Below are 24,953 nucleotides of genomic sequence, written 5' to 3'. Positions count from 1 at the left end.
TTGATATTTTTACATTCATATTATATATCCCTCTATAGCCCAAACTTCAGGTATTACGAAATTATTACTATTGCTGAATTGAGAGAATAAAAAATTTGAAAAAAAGAGTAGGTCGAAAAATTAACTTTTCCTTCAGAGAATCGCCATTTTTCTATTAAAATTGTGTTTTTCTTTGGATCCGGCCGTAATGACATTCTTATTGATCAAGAAAACTGGTTTTGTCTTCGATTCGGATGGATGGGAGCACTGGACTCATATCAACCGCGTCAACCCGTTCTTATTTACGGTAATATTTAGAGGCCCATATCTTTTTAAATTTTAATTTTTTTTACGCAAAATGTTTTTGTTAACATTCTTGTAACATGAAAGAGAAGACTTTAAAAAATGGAAGGTAAAATTATTTCCTTCTTCTTTCTTTATCAGTCCCGAAAAACGCCCAAAATTTAGGCCTCTAGACTGTAATACCCCCTTAAATGTCCTACGGTTCACGTATTCAAAATAATCCAGTATAATAAGTAGCAATTAATAGTTCCTTTGATGTATCTGAAAATTTTCTTTAATGCAATCTAATCTGAATGTTTAAGTGTTAAATGTTTAGCAGCTATACCTACTGCATAAACTATATATGGACAAGTTGCTGTCAGTAATTTATGTATTAAAATTCGCATAGCTTGTCTGTATGGAACATCATTAATAACTATTGCAACTTCGCTTTCTTTTATCATGACTTCTTTCGATAAGAGTTGTGAATGAATTTGACTCCAACATTGCAAACTTATCTAAGATTATTTTGGCATAAGTACTTTAATTTAAAAAACTAAAACCACTATCGAAACGAGTTACTTCAACTCCACTATAAAAATTCAAATTTATAAGATAATACAAAATTGGCACATTGTGGGACTTTGGACACTGGTAAAGTTAGCATCAAAGCTAATCGTCAATTTTCTTCTGACATACCTAATACTCTTTCACAATCAGGCCATTCTTAAAAGATTCCGAAATCACGAAAATCGCCAGAAAATAAAATTTGATCAATTTCCATCTCCGAAACTAAACTCAATTCGAATAATCTGAACTCAACTTTTTTGGTGTCTCTTGGATAGCCCACTAATGCGCGTAAACGAGTATATGGCTTCTAAAAATTTTTGGATTGGAGTTAGAAAGAAACACTGTTGGAATAATCCGTAAATGCGTACTCAAATAAAGGTTAAATTGAAAAAATACATTTTGAGAAGGTGGAATTTTTTTTTAAAAGTAGGTTACTGTTTCTGTATTGCAGAGACCGGTATTGAATGATAATTAAGCCTGTTCTTCCTTTTTAAATAATAATGTTAAAAATTGATTTTCAAATCATTGAATGATACATGATGATTTAGAGGTGATAATTTTGTTAACAGGTTATTCAATGTACGTAGTATAAGGTGATGTGATATTTTTATAATCTTCACTACTGTGGCATGGCAGTTATGACACCTACCATCAGTCTGATCGTCAACTACGTTTTATTGTGGCATGAACTATCCAGTTACCCCCTCTTCACGTTAACCATTCCTGTTTGCTTTGTAGAAGCCTTGCAGTGAGCATCAATTGGAAAGAGAAAGCCTACATTCGAGTCAGTTTACGTTGATGGTTGCTCGAGGTAACTACGGTACACAGTTGTCTGCTGTGTGATTGAAAAAGAACGGTTGTTAATACGTCAAGTGTGAAGTGGTGGGAAACCATTGAAGTTATAACAATAGCAATGAAGCGTAATAAGTTGTTCCTTGTCATGATCATCGGTATCATTATCTGTGGTAAGTAAAATGAAATATTGAATACAATTATTTCTGTTCTCAATAACCACAGAACTTGAAAATTTCAAGACCAAAGAAATGAAAGATTTCTGATTATTATAAATTATTATTTATATATAGTTTGCGGTATTAGGTCACTCAGGACTTCAAAGTTACTAGTGCGTGCAGCTAATGTCAACTCTACCAATCGCTGTCAAGTTGTGTCTTATACTTTCACCTATACTCTCATACTTTTCTCAGAAAGATTTCTAGAAACATGGTTCCATAATCTGTGAATCATTCATTATATTCTGTTTAAGCCAATGCCTTGCGGGCGATGCGATGTTGCCACGTTTGATACTAGGGTATAAGATATCTTCAACATTCGCAATATGTTTTTTTTTAGTAAGAATGTGATACTGAGGCCAGTAATTCTTCAGCCATAAGATTAATCGAATTAGTTCACTTAACTTCTCTGAAGGCAGAGACAAAATCGTCACCTCATATTGTATCGAGTTGAGATTTGTGCAGTAATTACAATTGTAGGGGCTTGTTATTATTGCAGGAAAAACTTATTCGTATTGTCACCCACAAAGCACACTTATATCGTAAGTAGTAGCGGATGTTATGCCGATAAAGTATTGTACGGATAAAATGGTTTTCTCAGCCAATAAAAAAAATCTCTGGAAACGAATCGAAAATCAGCAGTAGGTGGAAAACGGGGGATAAGTAAAACTGGTTTAATATAATTGAACCGAGATCATTTTCATTTCTGACATTAATCCCAATTCATTTATTGACTTAATCATACACTAGAACATAAATTTTGATGGATTTGTTTGAAACAAATATACTTCTTTGGATCATGAACTTATCAAATAACTTACTTGGCGTAAGCGAGAAAGTTTTATTTCATTTGATAATAATTTATTTCAATCCATTACATTTCTTTGCACAAAGAATAAAAATCTAGCATTTCCTTTTCAATTTGTTTGAAAAACTTTTGTACTGTTAATCACCATCAACGTTTTGTGATTTATTAGTGAACGTAGCGGCCCAATCGTGGTCCGTCTTATAAAAATGTGCGCAATACACCTTGAATTGATAGTTCAAAGGATTACGGATTGTAGAAGCTTTTTGGCTTGGGTAGTGTACAAGTCTCCTTGGCAACCAGATCGGTATTTGCGTCAGATGAGTAATACCTGCATCGTAATGCCAATTTCTATTACGACAGAATCAATCGATTTAAATTTGAAAGTCGCTGGACTTGTTTGAGCGAACATAACAAGAGTATTCACGACAATCAATTACATTATCCTACTGGAGAAATAAGAAGTACGAATACGATGTTAGCACAAACGTTGGAGTCGTAATAAAAATTGACATTACGAAGCAAGCTTTTAATGCGTTAGTGTCTACTAACATCATATTCGTACTTGTTCTTATTTCTCCAGGAGGATAATGTAATTGACTATCATGAATACTCTTGTCATGTTCGTTCAAGCAAGTCCGGCGACTTTCAAACTTCAGGTTGTGAAGTTCCTGAGATGATGAGGGGGGGGGGGGGGGGGACATTCACAATATTTCTGCTCAAAGTTTTATTAAATAGTTCTTCCGAAGTGCGATTGCCGAGTATTATTTTTGAGGATATACGTATTTACATGCTTGTTTAGGTTTAGTGTTGGGCCACATCCTGATGGACGTGTTAAATAGCAATGTTATTCAAGCGTGATTGTACCATTGTCGTTTTCAGGTAAGTTTTAAGCCTACGGAACGCGGAAAATGATTCGCGGTATACGAAGACGCTGGCCTGGTCAAGAGTAAGCGAACTAGCTTTGATAACTCTGACAACAGCTTTGCCAGACGTTCATTGTTTTTTAAAACTGTCACAACGTCTCTCAAGTTTTTTACCTATGGATTTCTTTGGTGAATTACATCAACAAACATATCTCTATGCAATTGCAAAATAATTGGATTAAATCATCTCTGTAAAAATTTTCTATTATTGCTGCTTCAGTTTCTTTACCAAGAATGTAATTCTCACAGAAATTGAAGAATTGAATCGTTTCAGATGGGACTCGATTATTCGAAGAAGAAATCGCATGATCTACTATTTAAAAATATATTTTCCGTTAGTAGACTTTCAGTACATTAAAATTGTAAACGATCGCATTTTCCAATCGCTTAGGAGCTCTCCAAATACAACGTAGTTTTTGGCTCTTCGAGGTTCAGATCCTTCGTGTCCACCGTCGCTTTTTCCAATAATGTTTCACAAACAAATTCCCTTATTTCTAGCATAACATCCAAAACCAGCTTTACTTGTTCATGCGATTCATTGATACTTAGATCACTCCTTTGAAGTTCTGTATTTAAATCTTCGATCCTGTCTTATACTTTAATCGTACATAAAGCCAGATAATAGAATTCGAAACCTTCCAGATATTTTAAAAAAACCATCAGCTTCACTACTGTCATCGGTTTTTCAGTCTTCATCTCTTCCAGAAATGATAGAATAGTCCCGTAATTGGAACTTATTCTTTTCAGAGACTTCACTCTCATGCACCACCTCGAAACAAATTGATATCTTGAATATATTAGCAAATAGCGATCGATGTAAAAGACGTTAAGAAATGCAATTCCAAGAATATGCGGTACAGATAATTACTATTGAATATATTCCGGTATTAGCTTTGATTCATTGATTTATATGAATCAAATCAAAATAATTTTTGGTTTCTCTTAGTTCTTACATAACAAGTAGGACAAAACGGTGAGAGATTCAGTATGAGAGATACTTTTAGAACACTGCAGCTGTATACCTTTGAACGCTTCCATTCTTTTAGGAGAATCTCATACAAAATTTATCAAATCTTTTGATACTCCAACAAAGTTGTTGACAACGCTAATGTTTATCATTGCATCTTGTGCGAGTTGATTGAGCGAATGTGCAGTGCAATGAACGTGTAGCGCTCATGGTTCGACTTCTCTTACTCTTTTTGTAGGCCGAATATTTTTCTGCTCATGGCAGCGGCTCTGTCATAAAATTGTCCTCTCAGATTACAAAATTTCAAATTGTACCTCAACAGCACATCTTCGATAATTTTTAAATAACGTGGCTGATTTAGTATTTGGGGTATCGTAAAGGCCTGTACGTATTTCTTTAATTTCAAAGTCAAGTGTTGTGATTCTGAAACTTATGGACACCTGTACCGTTCTGGAGATATCAGCACTCTCGTCCATTATTGCAGAGAAACGTTGAGTTGCTTTTATTTAATCGAGCAGTTCACTCAATACTGCAGCGGATAAAATTTCCAATATTTCGTTCATTGAATCGTGGTGTAACGACTTGTTACTCACTTCTTAAAAGCCACCGATCTAATTGTGGAACATCTTGAACTCTCATTCTCAAAATTTTCATGAGACAGGAATTTCTGTTATCACCACTACGAAATGCAGAGTTGTTGAGCTGATATGTTCAGTGTCTCGAATATTTTCTCTAAAGCCATTCTAGAATTTTCCATTTCTCTTCGTTTAGCATCCGATATATACGCTGCAATAGTTTACTCTCAAATTTTGTGAAACTGAAAAAGTTTGGTGATGTAATTCGCAGTTTTCGTGATTTTAAAAACGTTTAGACGCGTTCTCCCAGCAACTATATCCATCAAAAACAAAAGCAGAAATAGAAGATTTGACGCGTCCATCGGAAATGGGGAATAATTTGTTTTCTACTGCTTCTGTGCAAATGTTATGTATCGCTTTTCCGTCTTTCAATCCAAACCATTCGTGCATTTTTTGCCGTGTCTTGAAGGAACTGAGCAATTTGGCATCTGAAAAAATAATGCGATATGTACTGAAAGTATGGTTTGATATTCTTGTCGTGAGAAAGGCTACTCACGCATTGAAAAATCGATTATCCTTTTGATTGACGAAAACAATCATTCTTTTACGTGTGCAAAAATACTGCAACACATGTATGCTCACATAATTTTTCGCTATTAGCGTGATTTGAATTATTTTCTTTCATCGATATACTAGGTTCTGCCTCCACCGTGTCTGATTTTGAAGTGATCTGAGTTGTGAGGTTAGATGTTGGTAGGTTAAAGGTTCCTGCTGGCACAACAGCTGCAGCCTCTACGTCTTTTTTCTTTCTCCCTCTCAAGAAGTATTTATCCATTGTACGATAAGGTTTTCACACACAACGATAAGAAACTATCAAATGTTCAACCACCATTCAATGGTGAGCTTAGGGTAAACTTGTAGTGTGTGACTGTGAGCTGCTGAGAACGTAAAGTCCGGGCACAACGCATGAACGAAAACTTGACGAAACGACACCGAACATTGCGGCGTGCCATGTGCAAGCTAGAAGTAGCGAAGTGTCTAGCCTTTTGACTGTACCGTAGGCTGCAGCAGACGGACCAGATTCGCGAGGTAGGAAAAGCTGTCTGCCAATCACGTGCTACGCGACGAAATAGCGCCAAAGCGCATCAGTGTGGTCGAGATTCAAATCTACTCAGAAGCTCACAAGTGTTAATTACAGGGAAATATAATATGGTTATGTTTGGAAAATTTTGGATATTTGCTTTCATCACAGACTTTGGAAATCCGTTCAGAAATTTCAGTTATGAAACAAGGCTTTCAGGGTATGAAATATCCACACGGTGGGTATTCAGGGTATCGAGTACTCCACACCCTGCATGCAAAAGTCACCGGACCTACGCTCAAGTGTTTGGTGTTTCGTTTATGCCCGCGTTGTGACATTGCGTTTCCTAGGATGTCGGATCTTGACAGAATTACATTAAAGAATAAAAGACTACGGCTCTACGCTAGTTTAATGCGGAAAGGAAAACTCACAAGAACAGTATCAAACCTCTGGATCACGGATTCTACTAAAACTTCTAGGGGTGTTACTTTATCTAAAAATATAGAGCTCCTGATGCATAGATTCATCCTTTGTACCTTCCATCGTTCAATTTACAATATATTACATTGTAAAATATTTGCAGTTAGTACCTTACTAAGGCTTTGAGATAATAATATATTTATTGAAATTTCACTACATAAGATTTTGCTATCGGAGAAAATTAATACTGAAGGCAAAAATATACAATAGGTTCACCTATTATGGCATTTCACTCGTAGAACTGCTAATATAAACAATTTTATCCAGTGTAAAGAGAGGCCTATAAAACAACCTTGAAAGTTTGACCAGAATTCACGAACTAAAGGTATGGTACTCATTTTGATAGTTTCAGGAACAACACGGACGGGATGAATTAATTAGTACTGAATATAATAGATGGAACAAACCTTAAGGATCTATTGGCTATACATTCTCATCCAAAAATGTGTTTCGTTGACAATATTGAACACTTTATGATGATACGAAAATTGAATTTGAATAATAATAATAATGTCCAAAACTTGTCAATATATTGTTTAAGCCATACGTTCTTTAACAAATTTTCAGCGAATATTTTATTGTCATTTGAAACGAATTCAATGATTGTTTTGAATACTCATGACTTTTTATAGAATTTCCTCATTATCTTGAAATTTCAATTTCAGAAAATTTACAGTTTTGAAAAATGGTAGAAAAATAGTGAGTTTTGAATACGTTTTCGTAAAAACGTTGTATATTACAATTAAAAAGTTTCCGGGCATTGTACGAATAGTTTCATAAATACAGCTTTTACAAATTTTCAGAAACGAAAATTTCAAAACAATAAGAAAATTCTTTAGAAATTCATGTGTACTCAGAAAATCAAGACATTCATTTCATACGGCAAATAGAAATATTCCCTGTAAATTCTTTAAACAATGTTTTGTTCAATCTTTATCTGGCATCTTTATTTGGTATAAGATTGCTGGCATCTTGGGTTTGCAGACGATGTCCGTCTACTTTGCAACACTGCTACAGCAGGACTGATGTATTTAGATTTACCTGAATGATGCTCGAGGAAAGCGGTACATGTCATCTATCAACAAATGGCGCTATAAGTCACATTTTCAAACTTTGAAGTTACAAAAATCGCGATTATAAACCCTCAGATCACGAACGACTCCGTGATGCCAGCTAAAGGTTAAACAATTTATTGTTATTTTTTGGCCATTATTATTATTCAAAATAAATTTTCTTATCGTCTTTATTGTGGTTGATTTTTTTTTTTTTGGAATTTCATCTCATAATTCAATATTGTTGACGAGATTCACTTTTGGTTGAGAATGTATAACCAACACATCCTTAAAACTCGAAAGCCAACTTTTGAGTCATCGTGGCTGGTAACGCATAATTTTAAACGCATGTTATCAGTGTGTAGCAAGAGTCTCAATCGGGGCAGCATACGCTTGTGCTTCTTTAAAAAAACTGAGTAAAGTAGTTTGTAAATAAAAAAGCTAGGCATAAAATAAAGGTAAAAGTCTACTTTCTGCCCCTTTGAGAACAATAGAATGTTCCCTTGGCGCAAAACACGTCTTTATCGATATCAGATATCATTTAATCTCGTAATTGTTCAAGGGCATCGAAATTCAAGAATTGAAGTATTTTTTGTGTTTACTACCTTAAATACCTACACAGTCGAATGCTTCTTTCCTGATCGTCAAGGTGTGAATTCTAATAAGAGTCAATCACATTGGTAATGTATTCCACTTCTAGAACGGAAAGACTTGACTTTTGGTGTTTGAAAAAAATGTACAGGTTTTGATAGTATAAATGCAGTAGTAATACGTTCCACGGTCGTACAGCAGGCGATTTAATTATTGTGACTTGCGTTATTGCTAGATCCTATTTTAGTTTCAATCAAAAATCGTTTAAATCACACATTTTGCTATCTTTTCATAATTATACAATTTTCAACTACTTCGAAACCATCTACTTGCATTTGAGAGTACCGTGCATTTGCATCTGCACCTACTGGTGTATAATGTCATCACACTGATGCATATAGGACACTTTAAACATTTTGAAAATCTTTTAACCTAAAGAATTTAGTAAACCTGTGAAAATTCATCCATTATTTAGTCCATGAAAATAGTTACAGCTCCAGACCGTGATTTATCTAGACATAACAGTTAGAACGGTATGAAAATGTTGAGCAGGCGCGATGATTATATGCTATTGAGTAACGGATATGTGCTTGGACAAAGGTATAAATAATTCATTCGCAAGTAAAAATGAAGTCATCCTCCCGTGTGAATTTCTATGCTTTTGTTGTTTCACGTGAAAATACATATAATTGAAAATCAGTAGCGTGCCCATTTGTATGTAGCACGTATACATTTCAAAGGGACGTACAATCAAAAGAATCACTGAACGAAATCGTACTTCCTCTGTGGTTCGCTGCGTACACGTCCTATGACTGCTATGACATTATTCACTTAGGCTTATTCAGCACAATTTATATAATCTGTAACCGCGTCAGTGTTAATCCGTAATTGACCCTACAGGGTCGTGCTCAAAATTGCTGTATACGTCATTACTGTATCAGTTGATACCCTTTATAAGCGTCTCCATTTTATCAAATTGTATTACATTTATGACTAAGCTTTGGTACTTTCTGAAACTGAAGTCATACGACGGAAACTTACAATTAAAAAACTTTTGGTTGTGAAGTGGTTGGAACAGTCCGAGGAATTCAATAATAAAAAATTATAGAAATGAGGGATTATCGAATGGTATTATTTTAAATTTGGTATGTTATAATTACACATCTTTAATTAGTTTCACTTGCAGCATAGTAACATTTTCATACCTGTAAATAAACGAGAGTGCACTGTTACTTCGTATTCGATACAACAAAATTATACTATATGACATTGTACTACAAAAAATCATACCACACAAAACTATACTACACAAAATGATACCACTTGTAGTGATACTTACTTACGTTATACTACTTTATCTATAATTTTGTGTAGTGTTATATTGTGTAGTATAATTTTGCCCATCATAATTTTAGTGTACAATAAGTTTTCATATGAACGATGCAAAAATGTTGGACTAATTTCAGAATGAGCATCACAATTGATGATTATGATAAATGATCATCTCTAAATAATTTAAATCACACCAGTCTTCAGAATCCGGGAAATACGAAAGTACGGTAACAAGCGGCAGAAAACGACACATTGTTTAATAATTCAAAGGATAGAACCGACTTTCACGAATTTTCCTGTACAATAGCAATGCGGGGTCCAAATTCGAGCCATCCCAATTCATTGGTTTATTTTAACGACAAATAAGAATGAACTTACTTGATCAGCAAAGATAGGAGTGTTACGTGACCGATGACCATAATTTTCAGAAAAGATGATTACTTTTTACTGAATTAATGATCCAAATATTTCTTAATCATTTTAATTACTGTGGAACATTGCAAAATTAGTTAAATCCAGCACTGTGAAATGTATGCACGATGATATCAGTAATTTCCATTTGGATGGGTTTTGTCAAACAGAGCTTTAAGACGCATTTCACTGAGTAAACAGTCGAGTCAGGTCAAACTGCGTCAATTTGATTCAACTGATTCTATTGGAAGTGGTAAATTAACAATTCTGGACACCAGAAGCGCCTACTTCTAATTTCGAGGAGCTTCGGCATGGCAAACGAAGATTTGTTCACGCGTCCGTAAACTAGCGTTTTTTACAGTGTTGTTAAAGAAAAGAGGTAATACGGATTACTTTATTACCCAAAGGTAATATAGTACACGGTCGATAATATCGATAGAAGCACGGACGAGAAAAATCTAGAGTAAAATCAGACAGAAAGGGGGTACAAACACGTACTAGACACAGAGGAAGTATATAAGAGAGCAGGGAGCTAGCTGACAGAGTCAGTGTTTGAATCGAGTTTTCCGTCAGTAAAGAATGTATTGTAAGTTAAAAAATGAAGTGCTCCATTAAAGAATCCAAACTACGCTTCATTAATCAAACGATACCCTTAACCTTTTAACAAATGTGAACTCCTGCAAATTGTAATTAAAGTATTATAGGTACTTTGAGGGTTAGATGAATGATTAACTCACAGAATATTTTTGACAAAAATGTAATCTAGAATTAATCGACTTGGTTACTGCATTTTTGGTCTACAAATTTGTTTCGAATTAGTTTTGTAAAGTTGCTTAATGTTCAGGTAGATAGTTGTTAAAGAGAATATAAGTTTAAAAAGCGTTGGATATTCTCGTAGCTAAAAATCTTTAGTTTAAGTTTCAGGACGATGGCACTAGTGTGTATCACCGAGAAGATCGTAGTAGACCGAAGAAATGGTTTTCGAATATTTTGGTTGTTAGCGATGGAACGAGAGAAGGTGGGAGAATGGTTTAATGAATCGGATTGATGAAAAAACTGTAGGAGGGATATTAGGGGCAGTGGTTAGTTTTTTATAATTTTTGGGTTGGGTGAAGAGATAGATAAAGGGTAGTCTTCATGGTAACCGTTGAACGTGATAAAAACAATAGATTGAATAACACCGGTAAATCATGCACGGAGTGTAATATAATGATCGAGAGGGTTTGAGTTTATGGCCAATCATATAGTCGTCAAAGGTACGATTCTACGGTACAAAAGTGGAAGGTTTTTTTATGACTATGTTAGCCCTTAGGGTTCATAAACGGCTTAGTTATAAGTGCTTACGGAAGTTTCATGATTAAATTAATCGGATTAATCTACCTATTTTAATTTAAACTTATTATACGTTGTAACAAGGTTAATTTTTTGATTTTTGTGTTTGTAATCGTACGAAAGACGTGGAAAGTGACTGTCGCAACTCAAAGGTTAAAATAAGTTAGGCCTCTGTATCGCAGTGGCGTAATCCAAACCGCAACACATCATCCCGTTTGGAAAACGCGGAAGATGACTGTTGCCATTCAAAGAATGAGTTCGGCCTCTGTATAATGCCAAGAAGCAGAAAAATTAAATGTAATTCAGAAAAGTAAAAAAAAAAAAAAAAAAGCAAAAAAAAAACAAAGATGCAATTCAAAGGCCAAACTCCTACCTTACCGCGGTAAAGCAAACAAAAACTGCATGTAACACAAAAGATAAGTGTTTTTGTAGGCTCAAACTCTCAAAGTTTTTTTTTCTAATTGTAAGATCAACGCTTATTGGAAGAAAATTGAAAGACTTTAAAAATCAGTTTTCATGAGATTTGGCCTTGAAAATCAAATTTGCCGGTATTTTCACCATCATATTCGTGATCAGTGAGTCAAATTACACGGATATACGAAATTTCAAATTAATGAAAAGGAGTTTCCTGTGAAAATTCGTGAGTGACACCCGAAAGGAACATATTTAAATGAACCAACAAAGACTTTATTTCATTTTTTTTTTTTTTAAAGGGTGGTTAAAAACTTACAACCACCGACCACCGGCTCGAGGCGTTTTTTTTTTTTTTTTCTCACCCAAATACAAATTATGTCGATTATGATTCAGAGCAGCAAACGATTTATGAGTTGGCCGATTTGTTAGACATGGCTGGTCTCATTGCAGATTTTGCCCACGTTAAAGCGAGGCGAGTGAATTTTCATTAAGGTCAGCAGTTTGAAAATTTCGGTTGAAAAACGGGAAGAGCGAGGGGATATTCTTGTTTGTCCGGGCCGGCAAATGTCTTAGAGCCGGCGCTAGTACTCTTTATACAGTTGATTCTCCATATGTCCAGTCATGGGGGTGTAGGGAAGGATATTCCTAAGAATTAGCATACCCTTACTAACAAGATCGACATATATTTATGGCGCTTTGAACTGAGTCTCTCGCAATAGGGCCGGCAAAAGTCCATAACAGCCACGTTATTTTCTTCCAACCCAGTAAATCCTTTGAATAGGGCACCTCGAAGGCTATGAGGGGAGTATGATTCTTGAATCTGACTTTCCCCCACCAACATCTCGCGAGCAAGACTCGACTCGGACACCGGCTTAACCTCGGAATAGGGTACCCGTGTCTGTGTTGGCTTTCAGGTGATACTTAATTTTTTTCACTTGATTTTTGGTAACTATAAAATATAAACTTATCCTACAAATGTTAATTGTTACAAATTGACCCAATTATTTTTATCTTTAGTGTTCTGTGTTTGAAAGAGGATATATTTTTTATTGAACTCGGGAAAAGATATAAGCTCAATGTGATGCTACTTGTATTTACTTGTATTCATATGATAAAAATTACTTGTATTGAATAAAAAAAAAAAAAATATATAATATTACAACACGCATACTTACATTTCCTGTTGTGCAAGTTTCACCGCCAAGGTTTTCACAATTACATATTTGTCAGTGAAATAATTCAAGTTATGCAGTGTGATTCTGAATGAATGCAGATGAGTACAAGAATATTTTGCAAAATAAAAAATTACATGATGGATTTGAAGTAAATAAGAGATGTGAACCGTTTCCCAATAACCGCCCTATTCAAAAGTAAGTGTCCAAAGACTCGCGAAAAAATTGGAGTGGGAGAAGCGCTCGAGCGAAGATTACGAGAGAAATAAAAAAAAATAAAGAAATAATCGTAAATATAATTTAAACAAAAATAAATAAAGATGGCCTTATATCAGTGTCAACTACCGAGATAATTAATCGTAAACAATATTTGCTTATTCAATGATAACTAATTATTAAATTGGTTATTGGTATTTGCGAGGGATGCGCTAGGCAAAAGGATATATCAGAAATCTCTAGCGAGAGTAAAAAATTTTCAAACTAATAGTAAGAGCGTCTTGTATTTACAAAAGTATTGTAATTCCTATAGTCTAAATTGATTCAATTTGTCTTTATTATTAGCATTCCGTCAAAAGCACTGAATGTCTAGGCAGATGATATTATTGCTGATCTTTTCGTTTATTTTTATTAGTTTTTTCTGTTTTAAGCAATGTGATAAATGTGTTATATCTACAACTCAAATTAACATAATGTTATTAGAAGAATTTAATACAGTGAATGGAAAAATTTTGAACTGTTCAGTTATACAGGGTGTCCCATTTTAATCTTACATCTAAATTATCTCGAAAAATATTGCTCTGATCAAATTTTGTTTGAAACAAAAGTTTTAGAGCTCAAAGGGGGACGTTCAAAAAAAATTTTGTTGAAGGTCCCAAATTTACAATAGCGACGCTACGATGGCTGACATGGTTTTTTTTAAGGGAAACCTAACTTTTTTTTATGACAAAACAATGCATTGCATTGAAACTAACAACTTTTGTAAGAAACATTTTTCGATTCAGATTGTGGTTTTCATGTTGGAACTCCATTTTTGACTATTTTGTTTAGGTTTGTTTGGGTTTGTTTGGGTTTGTTTGGGTTTGTTTGGGTTCGTTTGGGTTTGTTTGGGTTTGTTTGGGTTTTGTATGGTACCTTCCGGACTGCGCTAAATAGTCAAAAATGGAGTTCCAACATGAAAATCACAATCTGAATCGAAAAATGTTTCTTACAAAAGTTGTTAGTTTCAATGCAATGCATTGTTTTGTCATAAAAAAAAGTTAGGTTTCCCTTAAAAAAAACCATGTCAGCCATCGTAGCGTCGCTATTGTAAATTTGGGACCTTCAACAAAATTTTTTTTGAACGTCCCCCTTTGAGCTCTAAAACTTTTGTTTCAAACAAAATTTGATCAGAGCAATATTTTTCGAGATAATTTAGATGTAAGATTAAAATGGGACACCCGGTAGTACTGAAGCTTTAAGCTTGTACTGTCATTATCTAATTTGCAGATTTGTTAAAATATTTATTAGCTACATCTTTATTTTATTTGTAGACTATACTATTTCACAATTAGTTATAAAATAGGATAACTGCACGGTACTTCATACTATACAAGTGTTGCACAATTTATTTAACATATAAGACTAGCAAGATCTGGCCGATGAGTTTTGTTAGTTTTACCAAGGATCGTAGGAAAATTTGTTGTTAAACGTGTACTTTCTCTAGAGCAGCAAAGTAGCAAGTACTATTTCCTCTTACAAATTTTACTATGGAGCAGTAGTAAAACTGCCATCGTATTTTGTTTCGCAGAAACGTGAATAGTACACAAGTGGCTACAAGTGAATTTTTACTATGGAGGATAATACAATTCACTAAAAACCCTCATGTGTCCCTCTTCTGTTGCACTAGCATAGTGAGTTTCACAAGATATACCAGCAAAATGTACTCTTTTCTCCGTGTAGCAGTTTATGATAGTTGGATTAGCGTATAATTTTCATCGCTTTTCTTCTTTGTTCTTATTTGTATGAATAATTTCAGTTTATTTTTTCCCATTAATTCAGTTTTTCTAATGAGCCCCCCCCCCCCCACAAGGTGCGAAACGTTACAAATATTTAACTACTTCGTTTGACCTTTGACACCGAGAACGCAGTTTTCCCTTTATCGATAAACCGTTATGGTAGATTACATTTGGATGATAGTATGATTGATATAGCATACGGGATAAAAATGGGCTACATTTCTTCAATGACATTTGAAATGAATGAAATTGCAATAGCACGTGTGGATTTTCGTGACCCGAGAAGATACATAAGTTAGAAGTTCGTCGGAGAAAGTAAATATTTGATGGGAGTAAAACCGTTAGGATTCTTTTGGCGACATTTCGGCTATGCCCAGCCAGTTGAAAGATACTCCTCAGCGCTTAGATCTTCATCATACGGCTACCATGGAGGAAGTCTTTTGAATATTGAATAGGAAAGAAAGGAAATTGCTATACCTACTTCTTGGTGCACAAATTATAGTAAACAGAGTTTTCAGGAAATGCAACGATATTGAACTAACCCGTCCGTTAGAATAAAATAATAAAAACATTTTTTCTGAATGACACAGGTGACGTGGCGTCTGGAAAGAAGTCACGAACTCGCCTATCTCGACCTTCGTCTCGGACAACACCAAGACCACGAACAACAACCACCCACCGTAATAATCATGGTAAGTTGACTAATTATAGGTCATTCTCTGCCTAAACACTGACGATTTTTAATTATTTTTACGTGACAATCCTCGTCCCAAAAATTGAAAAAGGATGTTGAAATTTATTTTAACACTATTGCTTTTAAAAATTATTTAAACTATGAAAAAACGATTGTGATTCAAATTTTGAGAAAGTTCACGCAAATTCCATGATGTCAGATGATGATTCGAATACCTGAACTGGAGTGGGATTTCATTTTTTCACTTTAACTTGTTTACAGGGGTTTAAATTTTCAGTGTCAATAAATTCGGCATAATATAAAGTTATTACATGTTTTTTCGGCTATTTTTCATAAGATGTCTCAAAATTATAATTAATACGCCAGGAAAAAGAAACTGCAAAATCTGTTGACCGTGATACTTTTGTCTGTCAAACTGTCCGACGAATTTCCGCGATAATCTCGAAAACAGCTGAGTGAAGAATTTGAAACTGATAAGATTTGGCAGCCAAATGAAAAGGATCAGAAAGAAAAATTATAAAAGAGAAAATCCCTAAAAAACAAAAAATTTGTAAACTTTGTTCAAAATAAATATATAAACTGGAAAAAACATAATCGTTTGCTTAGACAATCGAAGGATAAATGAAACGGGATATGGCAATTTTTCATGCCCATGATTTCCCTACAAAATCCTGTAAGATTTAGATTTTTTCATTAAGTCGTTTTCGAGATCATCGCGGGAGTTTGTCGGACAGACTGACATTTTTACACATACCTGTTCTTCGGATTCTAGAGTTTCGAAAACGAAAAGATTCGTTAAAATTAAAAAATAGTATATTATGTAACTAGTGGGGAAAATTGACGATTCTGAGTGATTGCGAATTAGCTGCACGAGCCGAAGCCTTGTGCGGATATCATACGAACTCAGAATCCTCATTGCCCACGAGTTGTACACGATATTTTTCACAATTGAAATGTATAAATAGACAATTTCAGCCGCTTGTTGGAACAAACAAAACACACTATTTCTTAATAAATTACGAGCACGTTCGAAAATGGCAAATCGTTTTTCCACTAGCGGCGAAATATTTTTCTGTTAGTGGGCAAAAACTGTTTTTGCCTACTAGTGGAGAAATGGGTCGCTATTTCCCAATGCGCAAGTCATTCGTTGAAAATAGTGTCTGTTGTTCATGTTCAGCTAGTAGTCAAAATCGCCGAATTTTACGTGTGAGTTGTGAAAAGTGATTTTCTACTGAAACCAATACTTTTCTTACATCACCAAATGTGATGAAAAGTGGCAAGGAATTCCACTACCATCTCATTATCGTTTTTACACCATAGAATTCATGTGAATATTTTTTAATTATTTCTTGAGCTTGAGATGGGTAAAACATTTTTTTTTAATCTTGGTTCCACAGATAATTTTTTTTTCAATATTTTCGTAGCTTCTGGGCTGAGGAGTATCATATAAAATTGAAAAAAATCTGCAATGATCAGGTTTAGGTACACAATGATCTATTCGTAAAGAAAACGATATATTTAAAATGCAAAGTGGTCATGCAATGTTCATAATGTAATTATTCATAAACGTTTTTGAGTTCAACATTTAATAAAGCTTTTTATGTAAGACTCTGACAATTCTCCAAGAAGTCAAGGATATTAGAATACACTAATGGAAACTTTATAGCAAAAGACTTGTTATTTCTTTAGCAGTGACGTTTCTATCATATACGATAACTTCTTTTAAACCAAAAAATTAGTTTGATCAGTTACAAATAAACTTGAGTGCTGGAGAGTTCGGTTTATTATATGTAAAGTTTATGCAAAATAAGATGCCTACCTCTTGAAACGTACACATACACCGCGTTGTTTGTTGATACACGCCTGCGGCTTTTTTTTCTTGTTCGAGAGAAGCGGCAATAACAGGAACCAAATATAAACTAGAAATGGCAGGAATTACGTCTTTCTGTTCAATACCTCACAATTATAACATCGTTCCGTATGAAAATTTAACTCTTCGAAGACTACCTACCTGAAAAATTGAAAGAATGCGCGAGATGCTGTCTGTTTTCATAATCCTTGAACAAGAAACAATATTTTGAAATGTTCTTGTATATTTGGAAATAATAAAAACTAATTGTTTTTATAGTGAACTTGAAATCCACACAAAATGCGATGTATAAGTTTGACGAGATCATTATTCAATATTTTATTTACAATTTCCAGATGTAGATCCGAACAGAATTGGCTGGGCAATCCCAGAAGCAAATTCTCGCAATAAGCAAAACAGTGGTAATCTACCGCCAAAACCATCGGCCCCACTACCAGATCAAAATGTTGCTATGAAGTCCAACGCACCATCCTTACAGTCAGGTAATTACGTCTTTGTTAAATGTGCGAAGAAAGAACTTTGTCTTCGAAACTATTGGAATCAATAGTGAAAGGCTTAAAAGTTCAACGTAAGCTTATTGAACGTAAGAACATAAAAGCATAGCCAGGACTGAGTTTTTCTATCCGAAAATTTCGGCTAACAATTACGTATTTGCACAATATTCTTTCTAATATGAATTGCTTTTGTTTTCTTGTGCTCAAAACTTATAGTGCAGAAATTCAATTAAATTAGTATTCCGAGAATTCTGTTATTATGAAAGTTGGGGTGTATCTCCAAATATGTGTCCAGTATGATATATGTTTCTCAAATAAACTATATTCATTTGCCTAATGTTGCCATACACAGTACGGAAGTGTTTCAATAACTAAATGCGACAACCCACGTTTTACTGACAATGAATACGCGCTGGAAACACATCGAATATACCGTGTGTCCATGGGCAAAGTGCGCACCTTATGCGCGTGCGTCAAGTCGTTGAATTTTATTGGCTGACAGTTACCGCCTGATTGAGCAGCCGACGCAATACCAATAGCAACTGTCAGAAAATGTCCCTAGGAGCCCACCGCTACCTGTGGGCTCTGACCATTTTCTGACAGTTGCGATTGGTATTGCGTCGGCTGCTCAATCAGGCGGTAACTGTCAGCCAATAAAATTCGAACGATTTGACGCACGCGCATAAGGTGCCGCACTTTCCTCATAGACACATGGTATAAAGTAGAAAGGCTAAGATGGCTGAACGAGGTTGTCGCCAATGCATCGACGCATATAACTGCAGCGAAATAGGTATTATAATCATGCAAAATCTTTTTTTTACCAATTAATTAAATTGCAGGTTATCCTGGGCAATCTCAACAAAATTCATATCACGGGCAGCACCAGCCAGTCGGTCAAGGTTATAATCCAGCAGTTGGGCAACAGTATAATCACCCATTCAATACGCCTGCTGGAGCAACATACCAGCAACCTCCTAGCCAGTCGTACAATCCATCAGTTGGGCAACCTTACCATCAAACTGCTGGTCAGCCTTATAATCCTTCATTCGGTCAGAATTACCATCAACCCGTCGGCCAACCGTATAACCCATCAGTTGGTCAACCCTACCATCAACCTGTTGGTCAACCATACAACCCACCAGTTGGACAAACTGTGATTTTAGCACCAGCTCAAGTACCATCGTCAAATCGCGGATTAGGCCAAATCGCTAAAGAGGCTGTAGTGTTTGCCGGGGTGAGCGCAGGTGTAAATGCTGCAGTAAACAGATTACTTCCAGGCGGCTCTCGTGGCGGAGGAACCAATACTCAAATAACATATAATAATTATTATAATAATCAAACTGACAGTCAAGGAAACCCTGTGCCACCACCGACTACAGGAGATTCTGGTAGTACGGCTAAGCCAGCAGAAGGCTCAAGCTCTGCTCCTGGAAATGCTATGGGGCTGCAAGTTGCAGGAAACCCGGAAAGCAAGAACGTTCAAACCAACCCTGTTCCCGATGCACCGCTGGGTGTTGTACCATTAAATATGAACGCCTCAGGGACTGATTTAGGATCCAGTGCCTCCTTAGCTCCAGCTTCAGGAAATCCTATCGCTCCACCAACGCAGACAAATTTAGTGTCTAACGAGGAGCTAATGCGGTTATCAGAAGAACTTTTTGAAGCTGACGCCAATAACGCATTCAAATATATTACTTTAAAGCTGCAAGGTCAAAAAACTGATGATAGCATAACAGACAGCGCAATGGAATCGTAAGTACACCGCGCAAAGTTGTTTTACTTGCACGAAAAAACAAATGCACACAGTGAAATTACGAGTTCACAATGGAACTTAAGACAATAGTATAACCCCGTGGCCCGTGCTTCACGCAGAATTGAGGATACATTCATTTTTCAAAGTTGAATCTCAAATTTCATCAATGTGCTGTAAACATTTCCCATTTCTGTTGAAATGGCCATCATTCAATACTTTTTAGATGATTTCGCATGATTTCGTATGATTTCAAATTTTTCCTACGGATGTTGAATGGGGTTGTGAATGTTTCCAGCTTCTCACAAGTGAGTTTATGTACTATAAAAAAAAATGTCACCAATTTTATTATGTCAGATTATTGCAATCATCTGTTTGACAGATAAATTTGTCTTTGTGAATGTTTTTTTCTGAAAAGAATCACATACTCGAGTTTTTTGCGGGACAAACGCAAACGTGAAATAAATCGATCTGTCAAGTACGGTAGAACCTTGAGTAACCGAACATCCAGTTCCCCAACTCTCCGGTAATTTCGGAACCACAGTTTCTGCCTCGCAAAGTTGCATTATATGAACGAAAACACGAAAGTTTGAAATAAATGAATACGCCGTTATAAAAAGAGATATCCGAGAAGGTCCATAATCCTATGTTGAAATTTATGATATTGACTTTATACGTAAATTGAATGAGAATAATGTTACAGTTATCAAAGCAACATATTATGTATGTAAGGATAACATAAAAATACGTGCGTCATATTTATAATATTTTTTACTTTTCTAACAACTGTTTCACTATCCAAACTTTCGTTAGTTCGAACTGTCCCAATTGATTCAAATAACTCAGGTTCCCAGTGTGATATGATCAATATGGGCATCAAACTCGAACGAGCTAGCTGGCCGAAAGTGCATGCCCCCTTTACGCTTTTATACATTAAGTTTCATTTCGATAATTCGGATATTTGTTACATCTTGAATTTTTTATCTGAAGTTCTTTAGAAAACACTAAAAATTGCGCGGGGTAAAAAATAGAAGGCGACACAATAGGACGGCATAATAATCAACTTGTCCAAAAACCCAACATCTAATTTATAGAATTTCAAAGTATAGGAAGCCAAACGAAATATCGAAAAGTCAAAATGTGTAAACGTAAATGCATAGAATGCTAATACATAGTATCTTCAAAATTGAAAAGAATATAATAAGCTAAAAATATAGAGTTGTCGGAATTTTAACGGTTCAATACTTCAGCTTTCTATACTTTATGCTATATTCTATACTCTTCTACATTAAAAAATTCTATGAAACAGATATTTGTATCTTTGAAAATTCGGTATTCGGAACCGTCTATTGTGTAGCCATTCATCTCTTTAACACTCACCCACAATATGACTCAGAATTTCATACGACAAACGTGTAATCGTTTTTTTGCGAATACGTAGGTATAGTATAGTAAAGTATAGCATCGTTCTAGATTCAAGCGAACCCGTTATAAGCCAATTTCCCATCCGTTCATCAGAGAAGCGGTTTCTCTCCCTAATTCTAAGCTCTATTCATCGGATAAACAACTTTGGCTTGAGTGCTTCCATATAAATGAACGAGGGACTGTATAAAATTACATACTTCGTCTAATATGTGTTGCAACTTACACTCCAGCTTGAGTGCGGTATCTGCGGTTTGCTTATATCGAAACTAAGATGATGCTCACGGACATAGTTCACATGCCGGAAAAATGGGAAGCGCTCAACCAACAAATTTCTCCGGGTTCTATTTCGCTGATTGCCTCAACGTTCGCTTATAGCAGGATAGTACTGTACTTAAATATGCGGGGTTCAGTTTTTTAACTAGGGAAACGATTCATTTCGAATAAATAAAAAATCGAACTGTAGAACGAGAAATCGAGGCCAATCTTATCAAATCTTAGTAAATGTCAATACTTTGCGTTACTGAAGCCAACTTGTGCTTATCTATTCATTAATAAATTCCAATACTTAGGATCACTGGACATCGTTAGTAATTGTATCAGTGTACTACTTCGCAGATGTAACCTCTATATATCAGTTAAGCAACGATTTTTCTGATTCCAGTTTGCTGACGGTCCAGCCTGAGGGATTACAAATTCCGACGATTGCTTTGGTGCGCTCTGTTTACAACAAATACGAATTGGATTCCGGAGTACCTGAAAAAATAACCCCAGAAAGACGAGATGGAGAAATGAATGTGATAAATGAGTTTCTGAAAACAGAAGTAATGTCAAAGGCCATGAAATTTATCGCGAGTAAAGGTTTGATACCCAATGATGAGTACGAATTTAAAGATGCGTTAAAAAGAATTTGGTTTTCTCAATATGCCCGTGAAAATAACATAATATCAACCAGCGGTTTTGAAAACGTATTCTTGGCCGAAAAATTTCAAATGGAAATCACTGGGTTACACAATTGGATTTACTTCAACGAGCAGGAGTCTGCTGGCAAAGCAAATTATTTGGGATACATTAGAGAAGCTAAACTTGGAAACGTGAGTATTCAGAATTACGGATTTGTATTTTAATATATACTTATGTTTTCTGACTAGAAGTTACAGCCTAGTTGATTAATTGTTCAAAAGACATATTCGCATCCTTAATCCTTTCCTAAAAAAGCAATGATTAGGTAATTAACGAGAAGAAATTGGTAATAAGACATGAAGATGCCTGGTATCTCCTCTCTTAGAAAATGTTCATCACACACAAGTATTTTGGTTTGATTGAGTACGGATATTTTATTCGTTTATTAAACAATTAATTCAAGTATTCTACCAATAAATTATATTACTAGGTTCAGTTAACGATAAAATTAAAAATAAAACATCAGAGAGCATTTTTTTCACGTTACTATTCACAGTTGAAGAACGTTTTATACTATTTTATGGTTAACATTATAATCGAGGGTACAATAACTATAACATTTGTTTTACAGAATGCTGTAATCATCAAATTACGGGCAACTCTAAACGACATCGTAAGACCGGTCACAACGATTTTCGTTGGCACTTCACCTGAATTAGAAATGGCTCTGTATACGATTTGCTTTTTTGTTCGCCCAAATGGTGCATGCCCCGTATCACTAGGATCTACACCGTTTACAATATTCACGAACAAAATAAGTTACTTCGGCAAAGAAACTCTTTTTTCGGCTTATCCAGAAATATAAGTTTTGCAGCTACCACTTGGGAAGTTCGATTTTCGAAACCCGTGCAGCGTGTAGTGCCCTAATGCCAAACAGTGCGCAAGGGGACTGTTAGTGCATGTGCACAACTAAAATGCTCTACTTTCCACACTGGGCTTTCTTTAGTTCATGCGTACATTCCAATCACTCAATTTTACGCACTATGTTATTGAGTGTAAGTTACCTAATCTCCATTGTACACATTGTCAGTGGCACACTCAATGCGTTTTGAAATCAAACTTTCCGCGCGGGTGCTGCCGAAATATCGTATGTGACACGTGGGGATAGGCGATATCTGACTGGTGTGATCACAGCATTTGCTTGTAGGTTATGTCGCAGGCTACACTTGTTCAGATGTTACCCATTTTCTGCATTTGTCACACAATATACTATTTTATAGCTATTTTTTAAATTTATTAATTTCCAAGAGTGTACCACCGTGTAAGTGTACACGGTATATTTGCTCTAGGCAAATATAGCTGAGGCAAAAATAAATGTTATCTCTGTTTATTGTATTTGGTAGAAAGAAACGGTTATCAGGCTATACATTTTACATCTATTGTCCCATCTCTACATTTATATCCTCGCGCCCAGGTTGCCGCGGTAAAGCTAGCTTTTTAACCTAGTGCCGGCATCTGCCTTTAAGAAAGATGGTGCTGACATGGGTTGTCTTACGGATTGTGCCATTGTGGAGATTTTGCAGGCAACGTCTTATTTTAGACATGGAACACGTATTTTGGATATCAGCAGTTATTAGTAAGATCAATGCTTTCACCTTAGCCTCCATACTTATTCGTTGTCCCTTATTCTAATGGAAAAGTTTGTTATCGTAACTTGTGCTCTGAAGCGAGTTTTTGAAGAACTAACGTCAAAGCTAAACTCGCTAAAGACCGTTCGGGTTCACGATAGTCGTGGAACACGTGGATCATTGTAGTACTATAGACGTAGAAACGATTATTAGATATTTCATTTACGATTCTATTATTCGTACTCCACCTCTTCGTCTCCTGTTTGTTCAATCAGGCTCTTGTTTTCGAAGGCGCGGTCTCGTCTATGAAATTTCACTGTGGGGACATTTTACCGTCTGGAATTTCTTCATTTTACAGAAAATCTCGTCCGGTGACTTCTGCGTTTTGAAAATGTTTTTCCAAAATAGGTGACACCTACGGCTTGATTCATTCAGGCCTTTGGAGGACCACAGATAACTTGTAGCTTCATTTATTCTAACCTTCAGAGTACTACAATTATCTTTTGCGTTCCAATTCGGGACTTCAGTGTTATGGTTTCGAAAATGCCACTCCCCACTTGAAGCTTGAATTATTTTAACCTTATGAGAGCCACAAATTCTTTGAAACCCTAGTTATCGTAGACTCTCGGGTGTCACAGATTTGATCGTTTCGATTGCCTCTCGTTTTCGGAAAATAATGAATATAGTTATGATAGTAGTAATAACAAAAACAAAAGCATCAATTTCGAATCCTGGGTAACGTAATCCACGCTTAAGACAATCGTAGTTATGCTCGGAGAAATTGTGGAAATTTTGGAAACTTTCCAGATAAATGGACGAACGGATAGACACTCACGGAGTTTGCTGTTATAATTATGTTATATCGTTTCAAAGTTGCCAATTTTGTATCCACAAGAAGTTTTTAGCACGGGCAATGAATACGTGTAGAAATTGAGGTGAACAATTATTAAAAAAGTACATTCAAAAACAATTCTTTTTTACGTGTCTGAATACGTCTGTGCTATCGCTATGAGCTACTGATGCCCAAAAAACGTGTTCCCTATCTAAAATCAAATGTTACTTATAAGATCTGTAAAATGGCAGAATCCTCAAGTAGACGCATTAAGTTTAGTGAAAAACGTTTTTTACATCTATTTCCGTTTCTACGGATATTTACTTGAGACGGTTAAAATCGACCACCCCGTGTAATTCATTCTTAAGATAATGTTTGTTCAGATTA

The 24,953-nt window shown here is 35.4% G+C and overlaps 2 protein-coding genes across 2 annotated transcripts in view; one reads left to right on the top strand and one right to left on the bottom strand.

The window, feature by feature from the left end:
- LOC124308867 (DNA mismatch repair protein MutL-like) overlaps positions 1-24,953 on the bottom strand; it is a 75,708-nt gene that overhangs the window by 15,428 nt on the left and 35,327 nt on the right. The gene's annotated exons all lie outside the window — the stretch shown is intronic.
- Positions 1,598-23,483, top strand: LOC124308859 (endoribonuclease CG2145-like). Its single transcript, XM_046772015.1, has 6 exons — positions 1,598-1,796; positions 15,564-15,665; positions 17,873-18,019; positions 18,871-19,783; positions 21,868-22,297; positions 22,738-23,483. The coding sequence occupies exons 1-6, from the start codon at positions 1,745-1,747 to the stop codon at positions 22,969-22,971; spliced, it is 1,878 nt and encodes a 625-aa protein (XP_046627971.1). The 5' UTR covers positions 1,598-1,744; the 3' UTR covers positions 22,972-23,483.

The sequence above is a fragment of the Neodiprion virginianus genome, chromosome 1 (genome assembly GCF_021901495.1).
Source record: "Neodiprion virginianus isolate iyNeoVirg1 chromosome 1, iyNeoVirg1.1, whole genome shotgun sequence".
NCBI lineage: Eukaryota > Metazoa > Arthropoda > Insecta > Hymenoptera > Diprionidae > Neodiprion > Neodiprion virginianus.
The sequence above is the reverse complement of the archived record's forward strand: the minus strand, read 5'-3'. Positions and strand labels throughout refer to the sequence as shown.